General features: G+C 38.0%; 1 protein-coding gene across 1 annotated transcript; it reads right to left on the minus strand.

The window, feature by feature from the left end:
* Positions 1-1,243: 1,243 nt before the first annotated feature.
* Positions 1,244-15,163, minus strand: zpld1a (zona pellucida-like domain containing 1a). Its single transcript, XM_051401604.1, has 11 exons — positions 14,969-15,163; positions 14,290-14,403; positions 13,826-14,046; positions 11,605-11,786; positions 10,105-10,177; positions 9,045-9,142; positions 6,449-6,529; positions 6,177-6,348; positions 4,469-4,571; positions 3,997-4,026; positions 1,244-2,275 (listed from the first exon to the last, which is right to left on the minus strand). The coding sequence occupies exons 2-11, from the start codon at positions 14,393-14,395 to the stop codon at positions 2,100-2,102; spliced, it is 1,242 nt and encodes a 413-aa protein (XP_051257564.1). The 5' UTR covers positions 14,396-14,403; positions 14,969-15,163; the 3' UTR covers positions 1,244-2,099.
* Between the last annotated feature and the right edge of the window lie 3,375 nt (positions 15,164-18,538).

Consider the following 18,538-nt stretch of genomic DNA (forward strand, 5'->3'; position numbering starts at 1 on the left):
TCATATTGGGACCATGTCCTGTGTGGCAACAATACGTTGACATTAAAAATCCTTTTGGAGAATAAACTCAAATTTACATTCCTTTAAAAAAAAGTTGTGCTGTCATTTGCTGAGCGTGTACTTAAGTATCTGCACTATAATCACCAAAATAAATGTCAGACACATGAATGCTTTCATTTACATAAAGGAACATGTGAGAAGCGATTTCACCTTCAATTACTCTTGTTGAAGATAATGGTGGGTGTAGGTCTCTGATTGATAACTTTAACTTGGTGACCTTGCCTTTCTTTTCTTTCTGTCCTGCTCTACTGTGGACCCATAAGGAATGCTATCTCTGTACGCTGTGTCAAATATGTTATTACATGTTTTCTTCATTATGACCACTTTTAAAACTTAAATCCAAACGTAACGTCAACAAAAATCTACAAATAACGCAATACCAGTAATTATCACATTGTCCTAGTTAAATACTAGACCAGATTACTTCACTGAATAGCCAACCATTGGCTGAAGAGAATGAGCTATAGTGTAATGTTGATAGAGTTTATCTAGAGTAAACCCTACATACTCTCAACCCTCTGTAGTTACAGATCCCCACTGTAACAAGATACAAAGTAAGCTACTCTAATCTCTAACTCCTCTGGATTTGCCAAACAGCTACTTAGAAGGTAATGATCTCTCTGAGCTGAATCCCCCTGAATCCTCTAATATTTGCACTGATTGAATAAAGATTATTATAGCTATTGTGTATGATGTGGATTAGGGCATGTGAGGTGATCTAGTTGAATAAAGGAGGCGTCTAGATTCCTACAGAGATGTCAGGCTATATTGAGCAGTAACAGAGCAGTATTGTCTACTGCCTATTCTTATAAAGCACTGAGACCTACAAAGATGAGGTGTGAACAAGTGATGTACACATCTATGGTAGTCAAGTTTCTGGCCATGTTTGTAAGCGAACAGCTATATCTAGAGCCAGTGTTTGGTTTGTCCTTTCTGGGCTACTGTAGAAACATGGTGGTTCAACATGGCGGACTCCATGGAAGGCGACCTGTGGCATCTGGAAAATAGAAGGCTCATTCTAAGGTATCGAAATTATAATTCTTCAGGTAATTGCACACTAATGAAAACATACCTATGAATATTATATTACTACTAAATGTTACACATGTTGTTTAGAACCTCTGACTTATTGTCATCCCCCTGCTGAAACTCCCAAGTGGAGTTTAAGTAAATTCATACAGCATATTTAGAAATATTTAATCACAAGTCAAAGTGCAATTAGCAATATGCACAATTGTACAATATTTGCACATTTCAGATCATCAATGGCATTTTAAGAACACATTTCGGGAGAAGTTATACACAATTACATAGGGTACATGTACAAATGAAACTTAACAAACAGGTTTATTGCTGCCACATTGCATAAAAGATTTAAAGTGAGTGAGTGAACTACACATTTAGGTAGAACAGACCTATCAATTCATTAATCATTATATAAAGACTACTCCTCTAATATGTAGCAATATTAATAAATTAAACACTTATTCCAATTATTATATCAATATAATTTTAAAAGTTAGATTTTATGTCAAGTAAACTTGAAGCTTAACACCAAAGCCTGAGGCTGAGCTCATTTAATCACTTATATTTTACATAGTAGTGTTTCCTTTCTCTCAATGAAGTGTTCTTATATTTCGACCTCTTAGCAGGATTCAGGAAGTGTGAGTTTTACCAGCAGATTATGTAATACTAATATGTACTGTAAGCTTCGCAATTGATCCTATACCCTGCAAATGAAAGCTGTATAGCTGAGGTATTGAATTAAGTTGTGAGTTAAAGCTGCATGACCAATAATAACATGCAGGTTGAGACCTATAGCTTGCCAAACGGTCGAAACACAAAGTACAGAACAGCATATAAAAAGTCTACACTAATGCACATTGTACAGGCCTGTTAAAAAAATTCTAAATCAACTTTTAGCTTTTATTCTCCTGTAAAATGACTACATGCACAAACATCTTGTCACATGTGTTGTTGCCCCTCGCTTAGCATTGTCAGTCGTGGGGGAGCGTCTGCAGTGGGCTAGGTTTGGGCGTTCAGCTGAAGGCTGGGTTACGGACTCCAGACAGGGTGCTGACAGGAGTACTCTTGCCTTTGAGGAGGGTCAGGGAGAAGATGAAGAAGCAAACGCTCATGACGCCCAGGATGATCATGCCCGAGATGAGCGCGCTCGTCACCGTGTTCATCTGAAACACTGGAGCTTTCAGATGGGCTGGAGCGGCACCAACACAAAGAAACAATCAAATCTGTTCATTTTTCTACCGCCTTTTCAATACTTACTCTCAAATTAAACTTGAATGCAAAAAAAATTCCCCCTCCATACAGACATAGCTACTGGTAATGTTCTGAGCAGTTTGCTTTTCTCTTTCCTGAGAGAGATTACACAACTTTCAATGTCACGCTGACATATTCCAGCTCAGCCGCAGTGCATTAGAAAGCAGAAAATGATTCAACCATCCAAAGCAGCAGGAATCAAACTATCAACAGTCAGTTGAAATGAGAATCTATCATAACAGCAGAGATACCAATTCTTCACTGACATTAGAGTCAAATTGACATGCTGCATTAGGAGCATAGGAACAATTTCTGTTCTTTTTCTGAAAAAAAAAGAACAGCTCTCTTTCCACTAGGGCTGCAACTACTGATTATTTCCATCTACAATTAATCTGTTGATCATTTTCCTGATGAATCGATTAGTTGTTTGGTCCATGAAATAGAGAAAAATGTTGATCACTGTTTTCCCAAGCCCAAGGTTTTGTCCACAGCCCAAAAATATTCAGGTTACTGTCCTAGAGGACTCAAGAAAGCCCTACTATTTCATGTCAAAATGGCTGCTGTGAAAAATGTCTGTTGCTTTTGCTCTCTCCACCTGTGTGAATGCATTAGTTTCTGTGAGAGTTTTCAATAGTCATTCTATGTTATGTAGCAAAATAACTAATTGAAGTGCAAATAAACAATTTCATCACAGGATAATAGGACATAAGACTGTAGGAGAGGATAAGATACATTTGATTACAGTTTCTAGGCTTTTACTCTCACACAAAACTACAAGGAGTTCTATCAAATGACTGGGACGAGTGGATTCAGAACATCTTCAATTTCAATAATATTATCCAATGTACATCTGATATTTAACATACCAAATGTCATGCAGATTTTCTGTATTTTTTTCTGCATTTTTAAAAGAAAATCTGCTTTGTCTACCAATTAAGGCATGATAAATATGTGTAATAAAAATTCTTGAGTAACGCTTTATTGTACAGTCTGCAAATTACCTGGTGTTTACTAGGAAACTAGACAGTATCTATGTATTAGTATAGTTCCCATATGGAAAGGATGGTAAGTTTGAAGTTATTATCAAGTAAGCACATAAAAACATACGTGGAAACTAGATGGTAAAAATATCCTTAATGATAAAGTACCCAAATTCATGTACCCAGTAGGTAAATACAACTTACTAGGAAATACCATAAGTTGTAATTTTAATACATTGATTACAGTTACTTTTCCTTACCCTATACTGCCAAATACTAGTATACAGAAATCCATTTTCATCACAATCAGAATCAACAGTCAACTATCTTTCGCGGTCTGATTGGTTGTTTTTGTCTGGGCCTCGTGAATTCTTGCAGATGCCATTAGGAGCACTAGAATGAGCCAGAGGAACCAGATTTTTTCACAGATTATCTGTCTCATGTATTATTGTCAGTATAAACTGGAGGTTTCACCAAATATGACGAAAAAATATATACCAGTATAAAATAGCAGTTAATTAGCAGACTGTAAAATATTTTGTCATGTGTAGCCACATGTCTCAACAGTTTCCACAGCCGATTTTGTGTTTTTATGTCCACAGGGAATTCCATATCATTGAAAAGCAAAACCACATTTAAAAGCGCCTGTCCACACTATGGAAAGAATGTGAAGCCTTACCCAGCTGAGAGTTGTTGGTTGGTGTTTCATCTGTGGAAAAAAGGCAGAGGGCATTTAAGGGTAACAGCAATGCATTGTATTCATTACAGTATACTTTACATGTGTATTCTTCATTTCTTGTACAGTAAATGAGTCAACAGGATGCCTTCAGGCTCTCTGGCAATCTAGGTCGCCCAGATAAGTTCTCACCATCAGTCAACATCCCAAACCTCAAGTTTGACACACTCAGGTACCTTATAATAATTATATCCATTCTGGAAATCAGTGTAGACTTACACAGCTTGTAGGACTTTTATGAATCACAGCAAAAAAAATTACAATTTGAAAGAATTAAAAGAGCTTATGGAGCATAATTATGGAGTATAATGTTTCAGGTGGGAAGAAAAGGCTGCTCATGCAGTAACAGTGCTGTTTGGATAATGGTTGACTGGTTGGTGGGAAACTGAGGAGGAGAAGTGCTATCAAACTGTACCACTCCGAGTGATGATAGGCCCGGCAGTCAGGACAGCATTCCCAGATGCGCTGTTTGATTCTTTCCCCTCTGAGACGTCTCTCTTTCTCCTGCTGCCACAGATCTATGAAAAAAAACACATGGACTTATGGTGGCAGCATGGAACACCCCTGATGTGTTCCACTTTCTTGTGATATCACAGTAGGCACATATATACTTGGTTTCTCAGAGACAAATGTGTTGTCATAAGGAGGCACACGTTGCATGGTTAATATTAATGTTGCCTATTTTACATTTTATAAACTGTGTTTTGTGCTTTTCTGGGTTATGTTGTTATATGAAATGGGATATATGAATGGTTGGAGATTTGGGATTTGAATTATTATTCCACAATATGATACTAGAAAGATGTTTTATTCTCCATTTACTCTACTATGAGTCATTTATAATTGAAAATGAAAGCGGGAGGAGGGAACAGTGTATTGAGTGAAGGAAGGATTATATCATGCAGCTGCTCTGCCCTGAACACTTAAATGGATTACAGGCAGTCCTCAGCTGCTGTCAATTAGGCACCAATAAAGCAGTGTTTGGAAACGTGAGCAGGCAATCACACAGTCACTTCAGTCGAAGGCCCTGTAATAACATCAGACATCCAATATATCTGACATTCTCCTGAACTTTTGAGTTTTACTTTGAAGAGATACATGCCATGAGAAACATGTGGTTAAGTTTTAGTTTTGTACAATGATTCATTCAGTAATGCTGTGAAGAATTAGGATAAAATTCACACAATAGGTTTATAACAAAACAAATATTACCATAAAGGACAGCTAGTTTTGATATTAACTGTTTTTTCTTAGATATTTTTTGGGTGTTAGCTAGCAAAGAATCACAGTTGGGGATGGCGGTCACATTCATTCCATCTTGCTCCCTAGATTTTGCTTTAAAAAAATGTATGTCTTTCTTGTCAAAGTGTAAATATCCTGCTTTTCTGTCTGTGTCTTCTAAGCTTTTACACAATGGGTTTATAAAATTCCCAATAAAGGGAGAGCTAGTTTGGATTAGTTTTTTTAGCTTGGTTTTTCTTTCCTAGGCATGTGGTTATTAGCTCAGCTAGCAAAAAATCCCAGTTGGGTATGCTTGTCACATTGTCTTTATTTTCTTATCTCATTTCAATTAAAGTGAGGAACTTTAATGGAGATTTAATGAGTTGAGTATTATTGTTCTTTGTATAGTTCTTGCTATTGTTACATGAGGATAACAAATGGAATGATATTCCTGTTTATTTTCTTTCGATGCAGCTGATGTGTTAGGTTGGTCATTATTCCCCATTAAAGTCCCATTATACATTGAAAGGGAATCTATTAAGTAAATAGTGTGACAACCAACCCCGTTCTCCCTCACTTGCCCTACTCATGCAGAACAGTGTTATATTGTTATAATATTTGATCATTATTATTGATGTAAGAAGAATTTGAAAAATATAAATCATATTTAATAAGGTGATAATGTGTTTTTTGGATATAAAAAGTTGCAATGTAACTAGTAATCATAATTGTTGAGTGTAGAAGTGTGAGTGAGTGTAAAAGTACCATGTTTCCCTCCGATACATAGTGTAGTATAAAGTAAAACAAAATGGGAATACAGTATTATAAAATAAATAATAAAACAGTATTTGATCCTGACAGTTTGTCATGTTACGTTTGAAGGTGTGCTTTATGAGACTCACTGGCATGAGCATGGGACAGTCGTCTGCCCGACACAGCTTGGTGACACAGTGCAGGAAGACGGTGGACATCTTCTGGTTCTTATGCTTCACGAAGCGGAACACTTCAAAGGCAAAGCGGCCCATTTGGCTTTTCCCGTTTTCAAAGACAGTGGTCTGGGGGTCTTTTTCACAGCTGGCTCAGAGAGGGAAAATCAGAAAGTGTTGTAGGGATTAGAGTGAGAGAAATGTCAGAACTGAACAGAAATGTAGATCCGTTTTCAAATTTGAGTTACCTAAAGAAAAGATCATAGCGGAGGTCATCGTTAGGGTTTCCAGAGGGCGTGGTGTAACAGTAGTCCATTAGAATATTCCATCTATTTAACATGAAAGATGAGGTGAGTTCAGAGCTCAGACATTTCAATGCAAATGGGTTCATGTAGATGTAAAGAGCTACTCTGACACTTTGTGGCACCTTTCTTGGTAGCTGAAGAGAAGATTGCCACCAAAATGATTGTACCATCATGAGACATTACTTCTTTGACTCCTAGAAATTACATTTATATACTGCTAATTTGTTTTCCCAATTATGTTTTGTAGGAAAAAGTCATTACTTCTTAGATTATGTTCTTTGGCAAAGTTGTTTCTAGTGTATAAAGCCTTACATTTATGTATGAGTCATAGGCAGATGGTCAGAGTGGATGGTGGTTGCACAAAATGCAGAAAGCCAGTCCCACTTGTAACTAGTTTTAGGCAACAAAAGCCCTGTGGTTTAAGGGACAGTTCACCCCAAAACAATATTTTTCCTGTTACCTTTAGTGCTTTTTATCCATTTAGATTTGATTTTTTCTCAGCAACTCACAGTTTTCGCTTGTTGTGCTCAAAGCGCCTCAGCTCCTCCTAGTGCTCCTAATGGCATTTGCATGAATGGGCTTGAACAAAAACTTTTTAAAAAGTTACCTCCTGCAGCTTTAAGTTCAATTAAAAAAGACATTAATTTGTAAAAATGTCTGAAGATTTGTAAATAAAACTGTGTACTGATTTGGCTCTTCCAAGCAAATATTGATATATGTGATTGTTTGTGATTAAATCAGCAGATTTCTGCCACCCCTTAAAGTGTTCTTGCCACCCTCTGGCCGTGAATATTTAATATGATCTGCCACTGAGACCACCATCTTTCTCTGACCTTAACAAAGTTGAAGTATTGGTTGCTATGGGTAATATCGAATGATCATAAGACAAAGACTTCACATCATTAATTCTGAGTCAAAACCAAAGGGGAGATACGTCTGTCCGACAAACAAAATGCCAGAAGTATGAAAAATGTTGCTGCTGACCATGGAAACCCTTAAGAATTTGTTCACCAGGGAATCGTCACTCATTAATTACATTAGATTGTGATTTAAGCCCAAATGGGGAGGAAAGCAGTCCAGAATTACATGTTTAGGTCATGAAAGCCCACAGATGGGAAGTCCTGGTTTTACATCCCCTTTCATGACCTAAATGTTGTTGTTTTTATATCAGAAAATGCTAGGACCAACAGTGTTTGTACCATGTGATTTTCATGCATTTTCACTATTTGCAAGTATTAAAAAGACTTTGATTTAGATCAATGAAGAGGTTCAAATCAGACTCAAGACCAGGTTTTCACACAGTGCAGCCCTGCCCTCTATGTATCATCAACGGGAGCAGCTGGTCCTAAAACTGCTTCTCAGGTGAACAAGGTGACACAGTTAACGGCTTAACCCTGCCTTAGCGAGTATATATAGCTTATTTTAATGTTCATACTCTTTTGTAGATGTTTTTTATTTTTGTTTTTCAAGTCTTATTTAGAAATTAAGTATTAAGAGATTTTAAAGAATATATAAATATAGAAGCAGTCAAAACTCAGCAACACTTGAAGAACAGCTTTCTTGTCAGACCAATGTGTTTCAGCTTGTGGGCCATCAGGGATAATACAGTTGTCCTTTATACTACATTGCTAGAGGTTTTTTTAAGATTATATTTTGCCTTTATTGGGTATGGACAGTGAAGAGGCAGACAGGATACGGGAGAGAGAGAGAGAGAGAGAGAGAGAGAGAGAGAGAGAGAGGATGACATGCAACAAAAGTTGCTGGACTCAAACCTGCGACAGTTGCAACCGTGCTGCCACTTCTTTTTAAACCACACCACACAAGAATGGCTTCTTCCCATCTGCTGCTGGCCTGGTCAACAAGTTCTGGGACCCCCTCTGACCCTCACTCCCACCCCATCCTGTACACATTACATCTAAAGTAACGGTCATATTGTACATATTGTCTACTATATATAATATACTATATTATTGTCTTTATCACACTTTTTCATGGGGCGCCAGTTCTGCTAGGTGAGTCCTTGCTGCAGCGGTCATGGGTTTGACTCATTGACAGTATATACATACATATATACATGTGTATATATACATATATATGGTTTCGACTCCAACTAGTGGCCCTTTGCTGCATGTCATCCCCTCTCTATCTCTCCTCCCTTACTATCCAGTAAATGATATATAACATAATAATACGTTTTTTCTCACAGAGAAATTGTCATTGTTGATTTTCAATTTCTCTATGTATGCTTGTAACCATCTTTCCCCTTCTCTGTGCACCTTGTAGCTTAAGTTGTGTCAGAAGTCCCTTCTCTGCTTCTACATAACCTCAATATCATGACATTTTACAGCCACAGTCAGTATTGTGTGGGTTTTTCACTAATTGCATTATTTCCATTATAATAATCCAACAATTTAGCAGAAGACACATGATAGTGGATGACAAAGTGAACTGCCTCTGTTGAGGGCTTCAAATTAAAGCTGTAGTTTAGTATGAAATTTATTTTCTCAGACTAGAGAGTGTATAGATGTTGAGTGAATACCTCCTATCCAGGTTAGAAGCTTTTACAGCTGCAAACACACGCGTCTTCAGGGTCAGTCCTGCCATGGGGATGGACAGCTGCTGAATGTATGATGAGTCCTGTAAATGAATCACAACAGTATTTCAGCACATTTCCTGACATCCTGTTGAGAGTGATTTGTTCAGTTTCACTACAGTTCATGAATATCCAACATCTTTTTTCTGTAGAATCCCGTGGCTTAGGAGAGTGGTTCCAAACCTGGGGATCAGGACCCCCACAAGGGATTGCCAAAACTTCTTGGGGGGGCTCACAAGGCCTTCTTGATGTGTGTAACAAAACTAAATGAAAATATACACAGTAGGCCTATATCTCTGAAGAGAAAGAAAATGAAATAATCTGCTCAAAATTCATAAAAAAATTTCGTTTTACACATTCCACTGTTTCCGTTCACTGTTTGGTTTTATTGTGCAGATGTCAAAATAATATTAAATATCTATAAAATATGTCACTTAGTCAGGGGTCGTCAGTTTACTTTTATAGAAAAGGGCTCTGGCTGTTGGCAGTTCAATGTCGAAACATCCTTGAGCAAGATACTGAACTCAAATTTGCTGACGAAATGAGTGTGTGCAAATGGGATTAGTTAGTTTCCCATGAGTAGCTGGCACCTTGCATGTTAGCCTCTGCCATCAGTGTATGAATGTGTGTGAATGTCACCTGTAGTGTAAAGAGCTTTGAGTGGTCAGAAGACTAAAGGTGCTACATAAGTGCAGTCCATTTACTGGTTTGACTTCAGTGAATTTAGCACAAGGTTGAAATAAATTGTGGATAATTGAGTATAATCACCTCCAATTACTCCAATTATTAAAGGTAATTTTGCTTGAGGTGCATTAAAGGCTTTCTCAGTTATTGGTGTCTTTTCCTGTCTCAAACGTGTATCCTCATTCTCAGAAATGACTAGAGTTGCAGATGTAAAAGGTGCAGATCAACCCCACACATTTTGGCGTGTAGCTTTGTCTCCAGTGCAGCAGCCTCAGCTCAGAGTGCAGCAAAATAACAGATTTTGAATGTGATGTGAACTTACATTGTAAAGCAGCAGATTCAACGTGCTGACGAAGGTACCGTTGCTGTCCTTCACTGATATCGCAGCTGCTGACCTTCAATGAAGATCAAAGCAAAGCAAACAGATGTGGATTTACTAATATGCACAATATTGATGAAGAAGAACACACTTGCTGCACCTTAAAAGGAGTACTCTTTCGCCACTGTATGTGGTTTACACACAATGTCTTTACACCATATATAAATCATACAGTGTCTAGACAAGCTTTTATAGTCTTTAACTTTGACTTCTAATCAGTAACTTGAATTTAGCCTTCCTATATACATCTGTTCTGAAAAAGTACTTGTTTTCTTCCATCAGATCCATTGACTGGTTGGATGGACACAATAACTGGATGATAATAATATAAAAAAGCCCTGAAACCTTTCTGAAGTTGAGAAAATTACAATTTAGTGACCCTGCGTCATGTTGAGTAATTGTAATTGTCATAATTTTTATCCTGCTTCTTGTGGTGTCTCAGAATACATTACCCTTTGTTGGAAATTCTTTATTAGGAATAACCCCTTGAGATGTACCATCTCGTTTCCAAGGGGGTACTCAACAAAAGAAAGTACACAACTAAACAAGAAAACATTTTGACATAGATAACAGCATACAATTAAACCAAATATAACAAAAACAAACTAAACATACCGAGTCAAAACAAAAAAACTAAACAAAAAAGAAAAACAACAACAGCAACAACAAAAAATCCCTGGTAAAGATCAAGGCAAGATCAGATCATACTCCAAGCAGAGCGTGAAAATGGATTATTCATTCACAGCCTAGAGTGGCAGTATTAATCAGCTTTCTAAATCCCCTCTGATGCACATCATTCAGTAGTGTTCTGTAAGCGAAATCTTTTTTTCTAGGATAGCGAAGACATGACATAGTCCAATTTAGAGTGAATGGAATAAGGAATACTTCAATCAAAATGCATTATTATGTAGCGTAGTTGTCTTGCCTGTCTGTAGGCCAGTACTGATTGCAAAATCTGCACCTCTTCTGCTGGCAGTAATTTCATAATGATCCTTACTTCAGAACTTAAAGCTGCAGTAGGTAATTTAAAAAATAACAACCAATCAGAGCCAAGAAAGATATAAAGACGCTTTGGGTTGGAGGCTGGAAGAAAAGTTTCCCAGGGTCCCGAAGCATCTGTTAAAAATGAGACTCAACAATCAACTATCTTTCTTGGCTCTGATTGGTCATTTTCGTTCAGGACCGGTGGATTCTTGCAAATACCATTAGGGGCACTAGAATTGATTTTTTTCACAGATTATCTGTCTCGTGTACTATTGTCAGGATATAGTGAGTTTAGTTTCAGTAAATATGACCAAAAATTATTTTATAAAAATTACTTACTGCAGCTTTAAGTCACAATGTTTCTTAATTATGCAAGATTAGTTTTACATGTCACTGTTTCTAACGCAGGTTGTTTATCCTTTGTCTAAAAGTGGAAGTGATAATGTGAGTGAGACTTACGAGGCCAGTTGTGTGTTGTTGACCAGGTATTCCAGTGGGTAGCTGCAGCTGAACTTGTACAGTAGACCTGGCAGGTAGCTGATGATGGTGGGGGGATCCGGTGTGTCGATGTACCCTGATATGTTTCCAATCTGCACCAGTGACAGGTTCCCATAAGCGTTTGGTCCCTGAGCCGTGGAGACCTGCAGCAAACAACATGAGCGTGGGTAATACACTCCTCCTGGCTCGCTAACCGAACACCATTATCTCACTGTGGGCAAGCTGGACAGGGGTTGATACCATCAGCCATGCCACTGAGCATACTAATGCACCTCACTAATCCCCAACTCAGTCTCTCCCTATCTGAGAACGGACCCGTCAAAAACTGTCCCGTTGCATCAGGCTCTACACTCAGCAAAAACATGGGGAGACAGCTCGCTCAGCACAGATTTGCTTTAAACTCCAGTTAAACTGTTTTAAGGATTGTTTTTTGCTCATCATCCTGACAGGGCCTCCAGGATCCCACAGGAGCCCCTTCACTGAAATAACGAGTGCTGGACTTCATTCCCATGCAACATAAACACAGCTTGTCAACATCAAAAACATGGATGCTGTCAACGAGACAGCCAGCTGAAATAAAAGACATATCAGATCTTTCTTTCAGCAAACTGCTGCAAGGCTTTTCTGCTGTTTTTCAAGTTTTCAGCTTCAGTTTGTATGTATATGTTCAGTTGGTATTAGTTAGCATACAAAATGTTGTAAAGATAATTGTAGAGTCATCTAAGACTGTGAGTCATTTGATGACACAGCTGTGAGGCATGCCTTATTTAACCTTACCCACTCTCCACAGTAAACTACATTATATCAGCTTTAATGATGGAGATGGTTAGAGCCAGACCCCAAACAGCTGATTAAACACTGTTTAAATGGTAAATGGACCTGTACTTGTATAGCGCCTTTCTAGTCTTCCGACCACACAAAGCGCTTTTTACACTACGTGCCACATTCACCCTTTCACACACATTCACTCAGTGATGGCAAAGTCCATCGAACAGAAACTAACTCATTCATACACATTCACACACTTTTTTGGGGTTCAGTATCTTGCTCAAGGATACTTCAACATGTGGCACCAGGAGCCGGGGATCAAACCCACAACCTTCCGATTAAGGAACGACCCGCTCTGCCTCTGAGCCACAGCCGCCCGTAAAGTGTTGTACATTGACTGTTGCCAGGGCAACCAGGCAGCTCACAGATTGTAATGCATCACCTGTACCAATGAATTTTGAGCACATTATTTCCTGTGAATATTGATCAGAGATGAGTTTTACTGACATTTTTGGGGACTTTTTATAAAATTCTCTGTCTGTATTATGTATTTTCTATATTTTAACAATACTTCTACTTAATGCTTGGCCATTGTTTTTTCAGCTCAATGGTTGTTTTAACTGTGTACTTTTCTAATGCAGGATAAGGCTGTTTATTATATATATATATATATATATATATATATATATATTTATTTAGTGAAGGCTCTGTGAAGGTCTTAAATGATAATCTAAACTTTAAAAATAAGTTCATTACATTTTCTTCACAGAAATGAATGTAATGCTGATATATAGGCCTACTGTGTTTATAAATATATATATTTTACACCCCTTAAAATCAAGAAGGTCTTGCAACACCCCGTCAAGCCTTGGCAACCCCCAGGTTGGGAACCACTGAAATAAGGTATGAGGGAATAAGAATGATCTAGATAGAGATACAGATACAGATATAATTTATCATTTTAATGGCCTATTTTATAATAGAATATTTTATGTTTATTGTGATTCTATTAGTCTTTTGATTCTGAATTGAATATATCTGGTAAATACATGGTTAGTACTGTTGAGGTTAATGTTGAGATTTTGGTATAATATTGTGATATTTTCTATTATTATTTTTGATGTATTTATTTTTGAATATTGTTAGTGTTTTACATTTGTATTGTTAGAACTAATTTGAATTGGCAGTTAACGTGTGATTGAGTAAATCCATTCTGTTTAATTTGTCCATTCAGAATAAATTAATTCCAGCTGGATTATTTCTAAATTACTGCACAAACTTTACATGATCCACTCCTTTAATTGTATTTTCCAAACACTATTGATTGATTAATGATATTTCTGATAATAATTAACAACTCCATCATCAGCAGTGTGATGCTAACAGTAACACTGTAAAATCCTTTTCCTCTTACCACCAGGGAATTGCCACAGGACTCCAGCGTGGCCAGGCTGATACTAAAGATCACAACAGTGGGAAAGGTGTTGTTGTTGATGAATCCACGGCAGTGTGCATCTCCATGGCGACCATTGAGGGCCAGGTCGGTGTCAGTGTACCCGGAAAAGAGGACGGGGCAGAAGTTGATCTTGAGGGTGATGGTCTGCACCCCACAGTACACACTGATGTCCCTCTCCGCTGTGAGACAGACAGACACAGACACACAGACACACACACACACACACACACACACACACACACACACACACACACACACACAACATTTTGTTAGATTACAGTCTAAACCATGATGTAAAATTTTGTTAAAATCACAAAAATGAATTATCTTTTCTTTGGAATATGGACGTAGTTAGATAATCATATGTAAATTCCATCCAGTAATTCTGAAACAAAAAGTATGAATCTGTGTCAGGTCCTCACCGGGGAATCGGCTATGAAAATTGGCGTCACAGTTGTATCCATTGAATTGAGCTCCAACTGATAAAGCCTTAGTAAAGAGTAAAAGAATCAAAAGTATATGTTCCATTTCAGCACCTGAAACAGAGCAAGAATTTACACTTAATGCTAGAAATCGAGTGTAGGTGCTTCATCTGTCACTTCATAAAAACATAACCTTTAAAGCTTGGGAGAACAGAAAGTGAATTCCAACATAAATGTAATTAATTTTGCTGAGAAAAGCCGTGTGCTAATGTCAGATGGGAAGATTTTCCCAAAAGATTTCAGTTATCTGGTAACAGTTTTGACTTCAGAGGAACATCTTTCACATGGCCGCCAAACAGAATCAAAGCAGACAAATGTCACATTAAATTATCTTTGAGTACCTGCATTTGACATCAAAGTTGTAAGAAATTATACTGGATAATGTGCTGATAAGTGCAGTCATTTCATAAAAGTATAATGGCTTATCTCTGTGTGCACATCTCATTGTACTGTGAAAACCTCTTATCACATAATCGTTGTCAGTCACAGATACAGAGTCTCAGTCCTGGAGAAACAGCTAAATTAACGTAGTAATTGCACCAAGTTTACAGTTAGCGTCTCTAGCTACGACAGTTGTTATGAGGTAAAACGCAGACCTACGAGAAGTAGAAGCACTCACCCTGGTTCCTGGAAGCCAGCGAGTCAGCGGTTCTCCATAAGCTTGGGACAGACGATGGAATGGTCCGCACAGCATCCCTACCCGACAACTAGAAACAGGACTCAGGAGCAGGGGGGGAAAAAGGGATCCTACACATAAGAGATTCATTATTTGAACATGTCAACAAAAAAGGGCTGTCCGGAGTGAACATGGGAAAGTCCATCAAATCTGAATGTGTTATACAAATCCTTTCACGATCGCAGAAACATGAGCAGGTTTTGAAGTTTCCCACTCATATCCTTTCGGCCCAATCTGGCTGTGTCACTGCTCACAAATGGTTTGACGCCGCATGAGGTCCAGCGGCGGTGGGGGGGTAGAATTATCTTTTCATCGCTCCAGTGGCCCCGGCCTGCTGACTGAGCCGTTCCTTTCTCCCCGGGCCTGCTCGGGGAGTGCAGAGCCCACCGCGCAGGCCCTTGGCCCCGGGAATCCACACTTTTCATTGTTTTGTGTGCAGCAGTCCTCAGTCAGCACAGCAGCAGGCAATCTGCTTGGTGGGGCTGCAGGCCTCTACTCCCGGCCTCCTACCTGACCCCCAAACTTTGATTTCTGCTCACATAAAGAGAGCAAAGAAAAAGAAAGCAAAGTTCATGAAGTTTCAGGGGATTAGCCGGCCCTCACTGTCCCATCTTCTATATGGATGGCAGTATATCTGCCGCAGTGTGAACCAGACAGAGTACACACAGGGATCCTGTGAATATGGAATATGAGATGAAAAGGACACTGGAAGCTCCGAGCAAACTTCTCACTTTAGGTCAAATGGAAAACAAAAGATTCTCTCTTCTGACTGTTTGAAAATCCACCCACATGTATTTTTCCTCTCCGCAGAGGACTGTTATCACCAAGATAATTTCACCAAGCAAAGGTTCGCCTCTGTGGAAGCTTCCCAACAATCTGTCCTGTATCAGCTTTCAGAACAGGTGATGAAAACAACTCGCAGTATTTTACATTTTTAATGAGTTAAAGAGGTCCCTTACCTTGTTTCACCTGATTAAGAGTATCTTTGGTGTTCAGTTCTTCAATGCTTCAGCAATCACTACGATTTGTCTGTCCACCAGGGTGTTCCCGTACAAAACATGTTGAAGCTGCCCATGCAAACTGCTGCACAGTCGTGATCATCCGCAACTCAAGATATTCAGTCGTGTTCTTTCGCTGCTCCGATATTCTCTCGTGGAGCTGTGGGGAAATTGAGCACTGAGAGCCGGGAAACGGCGACTTCTTATTTCTGAGGTTTTTGCTAATCCAGATAAATTGTAATTACCAGAATCTTGGCCAAAAAACTGCTTCACCGCAGACTGATAGCCATCTAGAGTGTCCCAACACTAGGTAGATTCAGTTTGGCTTATCAGTGGGAGAACATCTTAATCCATAGAACATGACAACCATGGAAGCTAAAGACACCATTTTGGATCTTTTCATCACCTTGCACAAACAGACAGACTTACATTGTCGAACTGCATCACTCAGTATTTATAGCTGAATCCTGAGTGCTCTTTGAAGAGTATGTGAATACATAGATTCCCATTGTGGTGTTATAATGGCTGCTGATGTTATAAGACCTCTATGGATTCATGCAAACTATACATTCAAGAACAAAAGAATGTATGGAGGTTGCAACATGTTGACAACTTGAGCTAGCTAACATCTAGTTTGATCAGTGCTAAGGTTTTACCCTAGTCTTAACAAAGCAACTGGAAGCTATCATTATTTTCCAGACACCAACAGGCAGAAGCTTTACCTGAGAACAACACAGCCACCTGTAATCTCTAACTCTGAAACACAGAAAACATATTCACTCTCCTCAGGAACATCATTTATAGTCTGTGTACGTATGCCAGTAGTCCTTTCTTCACTCTTCACACCAATTCATCTCCAACACTGACAGGCAACTATTGTTGTCTTTCAAACACAGACATACCTTGCTAGTCACAGCAGAGGCAGGATCTAAGATATAGGAATGTGACATTATAGTTTCCCTTTTCTCTAGTCTGTGACTTGTTTACTTCTCATGAACTAAGAGCTGATGCCCTACTGATCCCCCTCCAGTCAGAAATCAGTGTTTCTTCCTGTTCCTACAGTGTTCTGTTTGAATGGTGTCTGTGCAGAGTTTGACACTAGAAGGATGTTTTCACATTCATCTGCTGAAAGTGGAAAGTTTCTCTGTGCTTACTGAAAATTAGATTTTTAGTAATTTAAAAATAGTTTGGAAGTCCATGCTGGTCCAGTATCAACTTGTACAGTGTGATGTAGAAACTTGAAGCCACCAGTGCACATCCACTGAGAATGGACTTTACAGTGAAGTAGGAGACATCTTGTGTCCAGCAGGAACACTGGCTTTTTTAAACTGTATTTTAAAACAGTACGTAAATGACAATATGTAAAAACACTACTGTAATCATTTCTTCAGTCCATTAAAAGATCCTTTACAATCTAAGAGATGGGGAAAAATTCATAATCCTCATTCTGTGTAAAATGAATCCTTAAACCTACAACAGGGAGTTTTTAACTGGTTATGTCATTTTTGGGGCAAGGGCAATTTCTTAGCGTTACCTTTTCACAGTCTGCTGTGAAGTGTACAAAGACGTTGCATAAACAGAGACCTTTTATTAGAGCTTAGATCTACACACTCACTCTCACTAAAGAAACAAAACTATTCTTCTGTAAAACAATATATAAAAGATGCTAACAACGTTACACTGTAAAAAAGAAAAAAAGAAGAGAAAAAAGTAAGACGAGTAAAGAGTAAAATGAGTTAAATTTACAGAAGAGGGCTGTTAGTATTTGATTTTTCTTAGTTCATTCTGAATCCTTAAAGTTATAGGACTGTAATAAATCACACCATCTGTGAAATTACAATAATTATTGCTGTTTTTAGTGATAAAAACAGATTTTTGACAGTACCAAGGCTTATACACTGATAAAAAACATTTATTCAACGTTTTTGTTGTTAAAATTTCCATAATACAAGATATCTGTCAATCAACAAACAAATCCATGTAAAATTACAGAATAAATACTTTTTTCGTTTCACATAATTTTAGAAATGTATTAACAGTTTTAAACTTAAATGTATCAGTTTAATCTATTAAACAGTAAATATTATGAAATATGTATAGATATGCAAATTTATTTTTATATGAAAAAAGGTAAATAAGGTAAATAAGCAGTAATCTTATAACATCACAGTTATAGATTTTTCACGTTATTTTACATTAGACATTTTTTTATTTTATTAATATTTCCATGTATTTAAAAAATCTATTAAAAAAATGGCAAAATAAATGGGAAAAACTCATAAGTTTACAGTTTTTGTTACAGTGTAATTTTCTTAATGTCTCTGGTTACAAATATATTTGTGGGAGAAATCTCGGACTACTGTTGATGTCTAGCGTGATGACAGACTTTGGGAAATGTGACATTGTTTATTTGCTGCATCGCACGTAGTTTAATGAGGAAATCCAAAATGTACTTTATTTTTAAGGGCACAACGGCGAGTTCAAAACAGGGCAATGCCAAACTGGCCATGTGGGT

The sequence above is a fragment of the Dicentrarchus labrax genome, unplaced genomic scaffold (assembly GCF_905237075.1).
Source record: "Dicentrarchus labrax unplaced genomic scaffold, dlabrax2021, whole genome shotgun sequence".
NCBI classification, from domain to species: domain Eukaryota; kingdom Metazoa; phylum Chordata; class Actinopteri; family Moronidae; genus Dicentrarchus; species Dicentrarchus labrax.

Coding starts and splice junctions, on each gene's coding strand:
- zpld1a (XM_051401604.1), bottom strand. CDS start 14,395: ATGGAACATATACTTTTGATTCTTTTACTCTTTACTAAGGCTTTATCA. Junction 10,178..11,604: donor AACAACACACAACTGGCCTC/GTAAGTCTCACT, acceptor TCTTCATTGAAG/GTCAGCAGCTGCGATATCAG. Junction 2,276..3,996: donor AACCAACAACTCTCAGCTGG/GTAAGGCTTCAC, acceptor GTGCCGCTCCAG/CCCATCTGAAAGCTCCAGTG.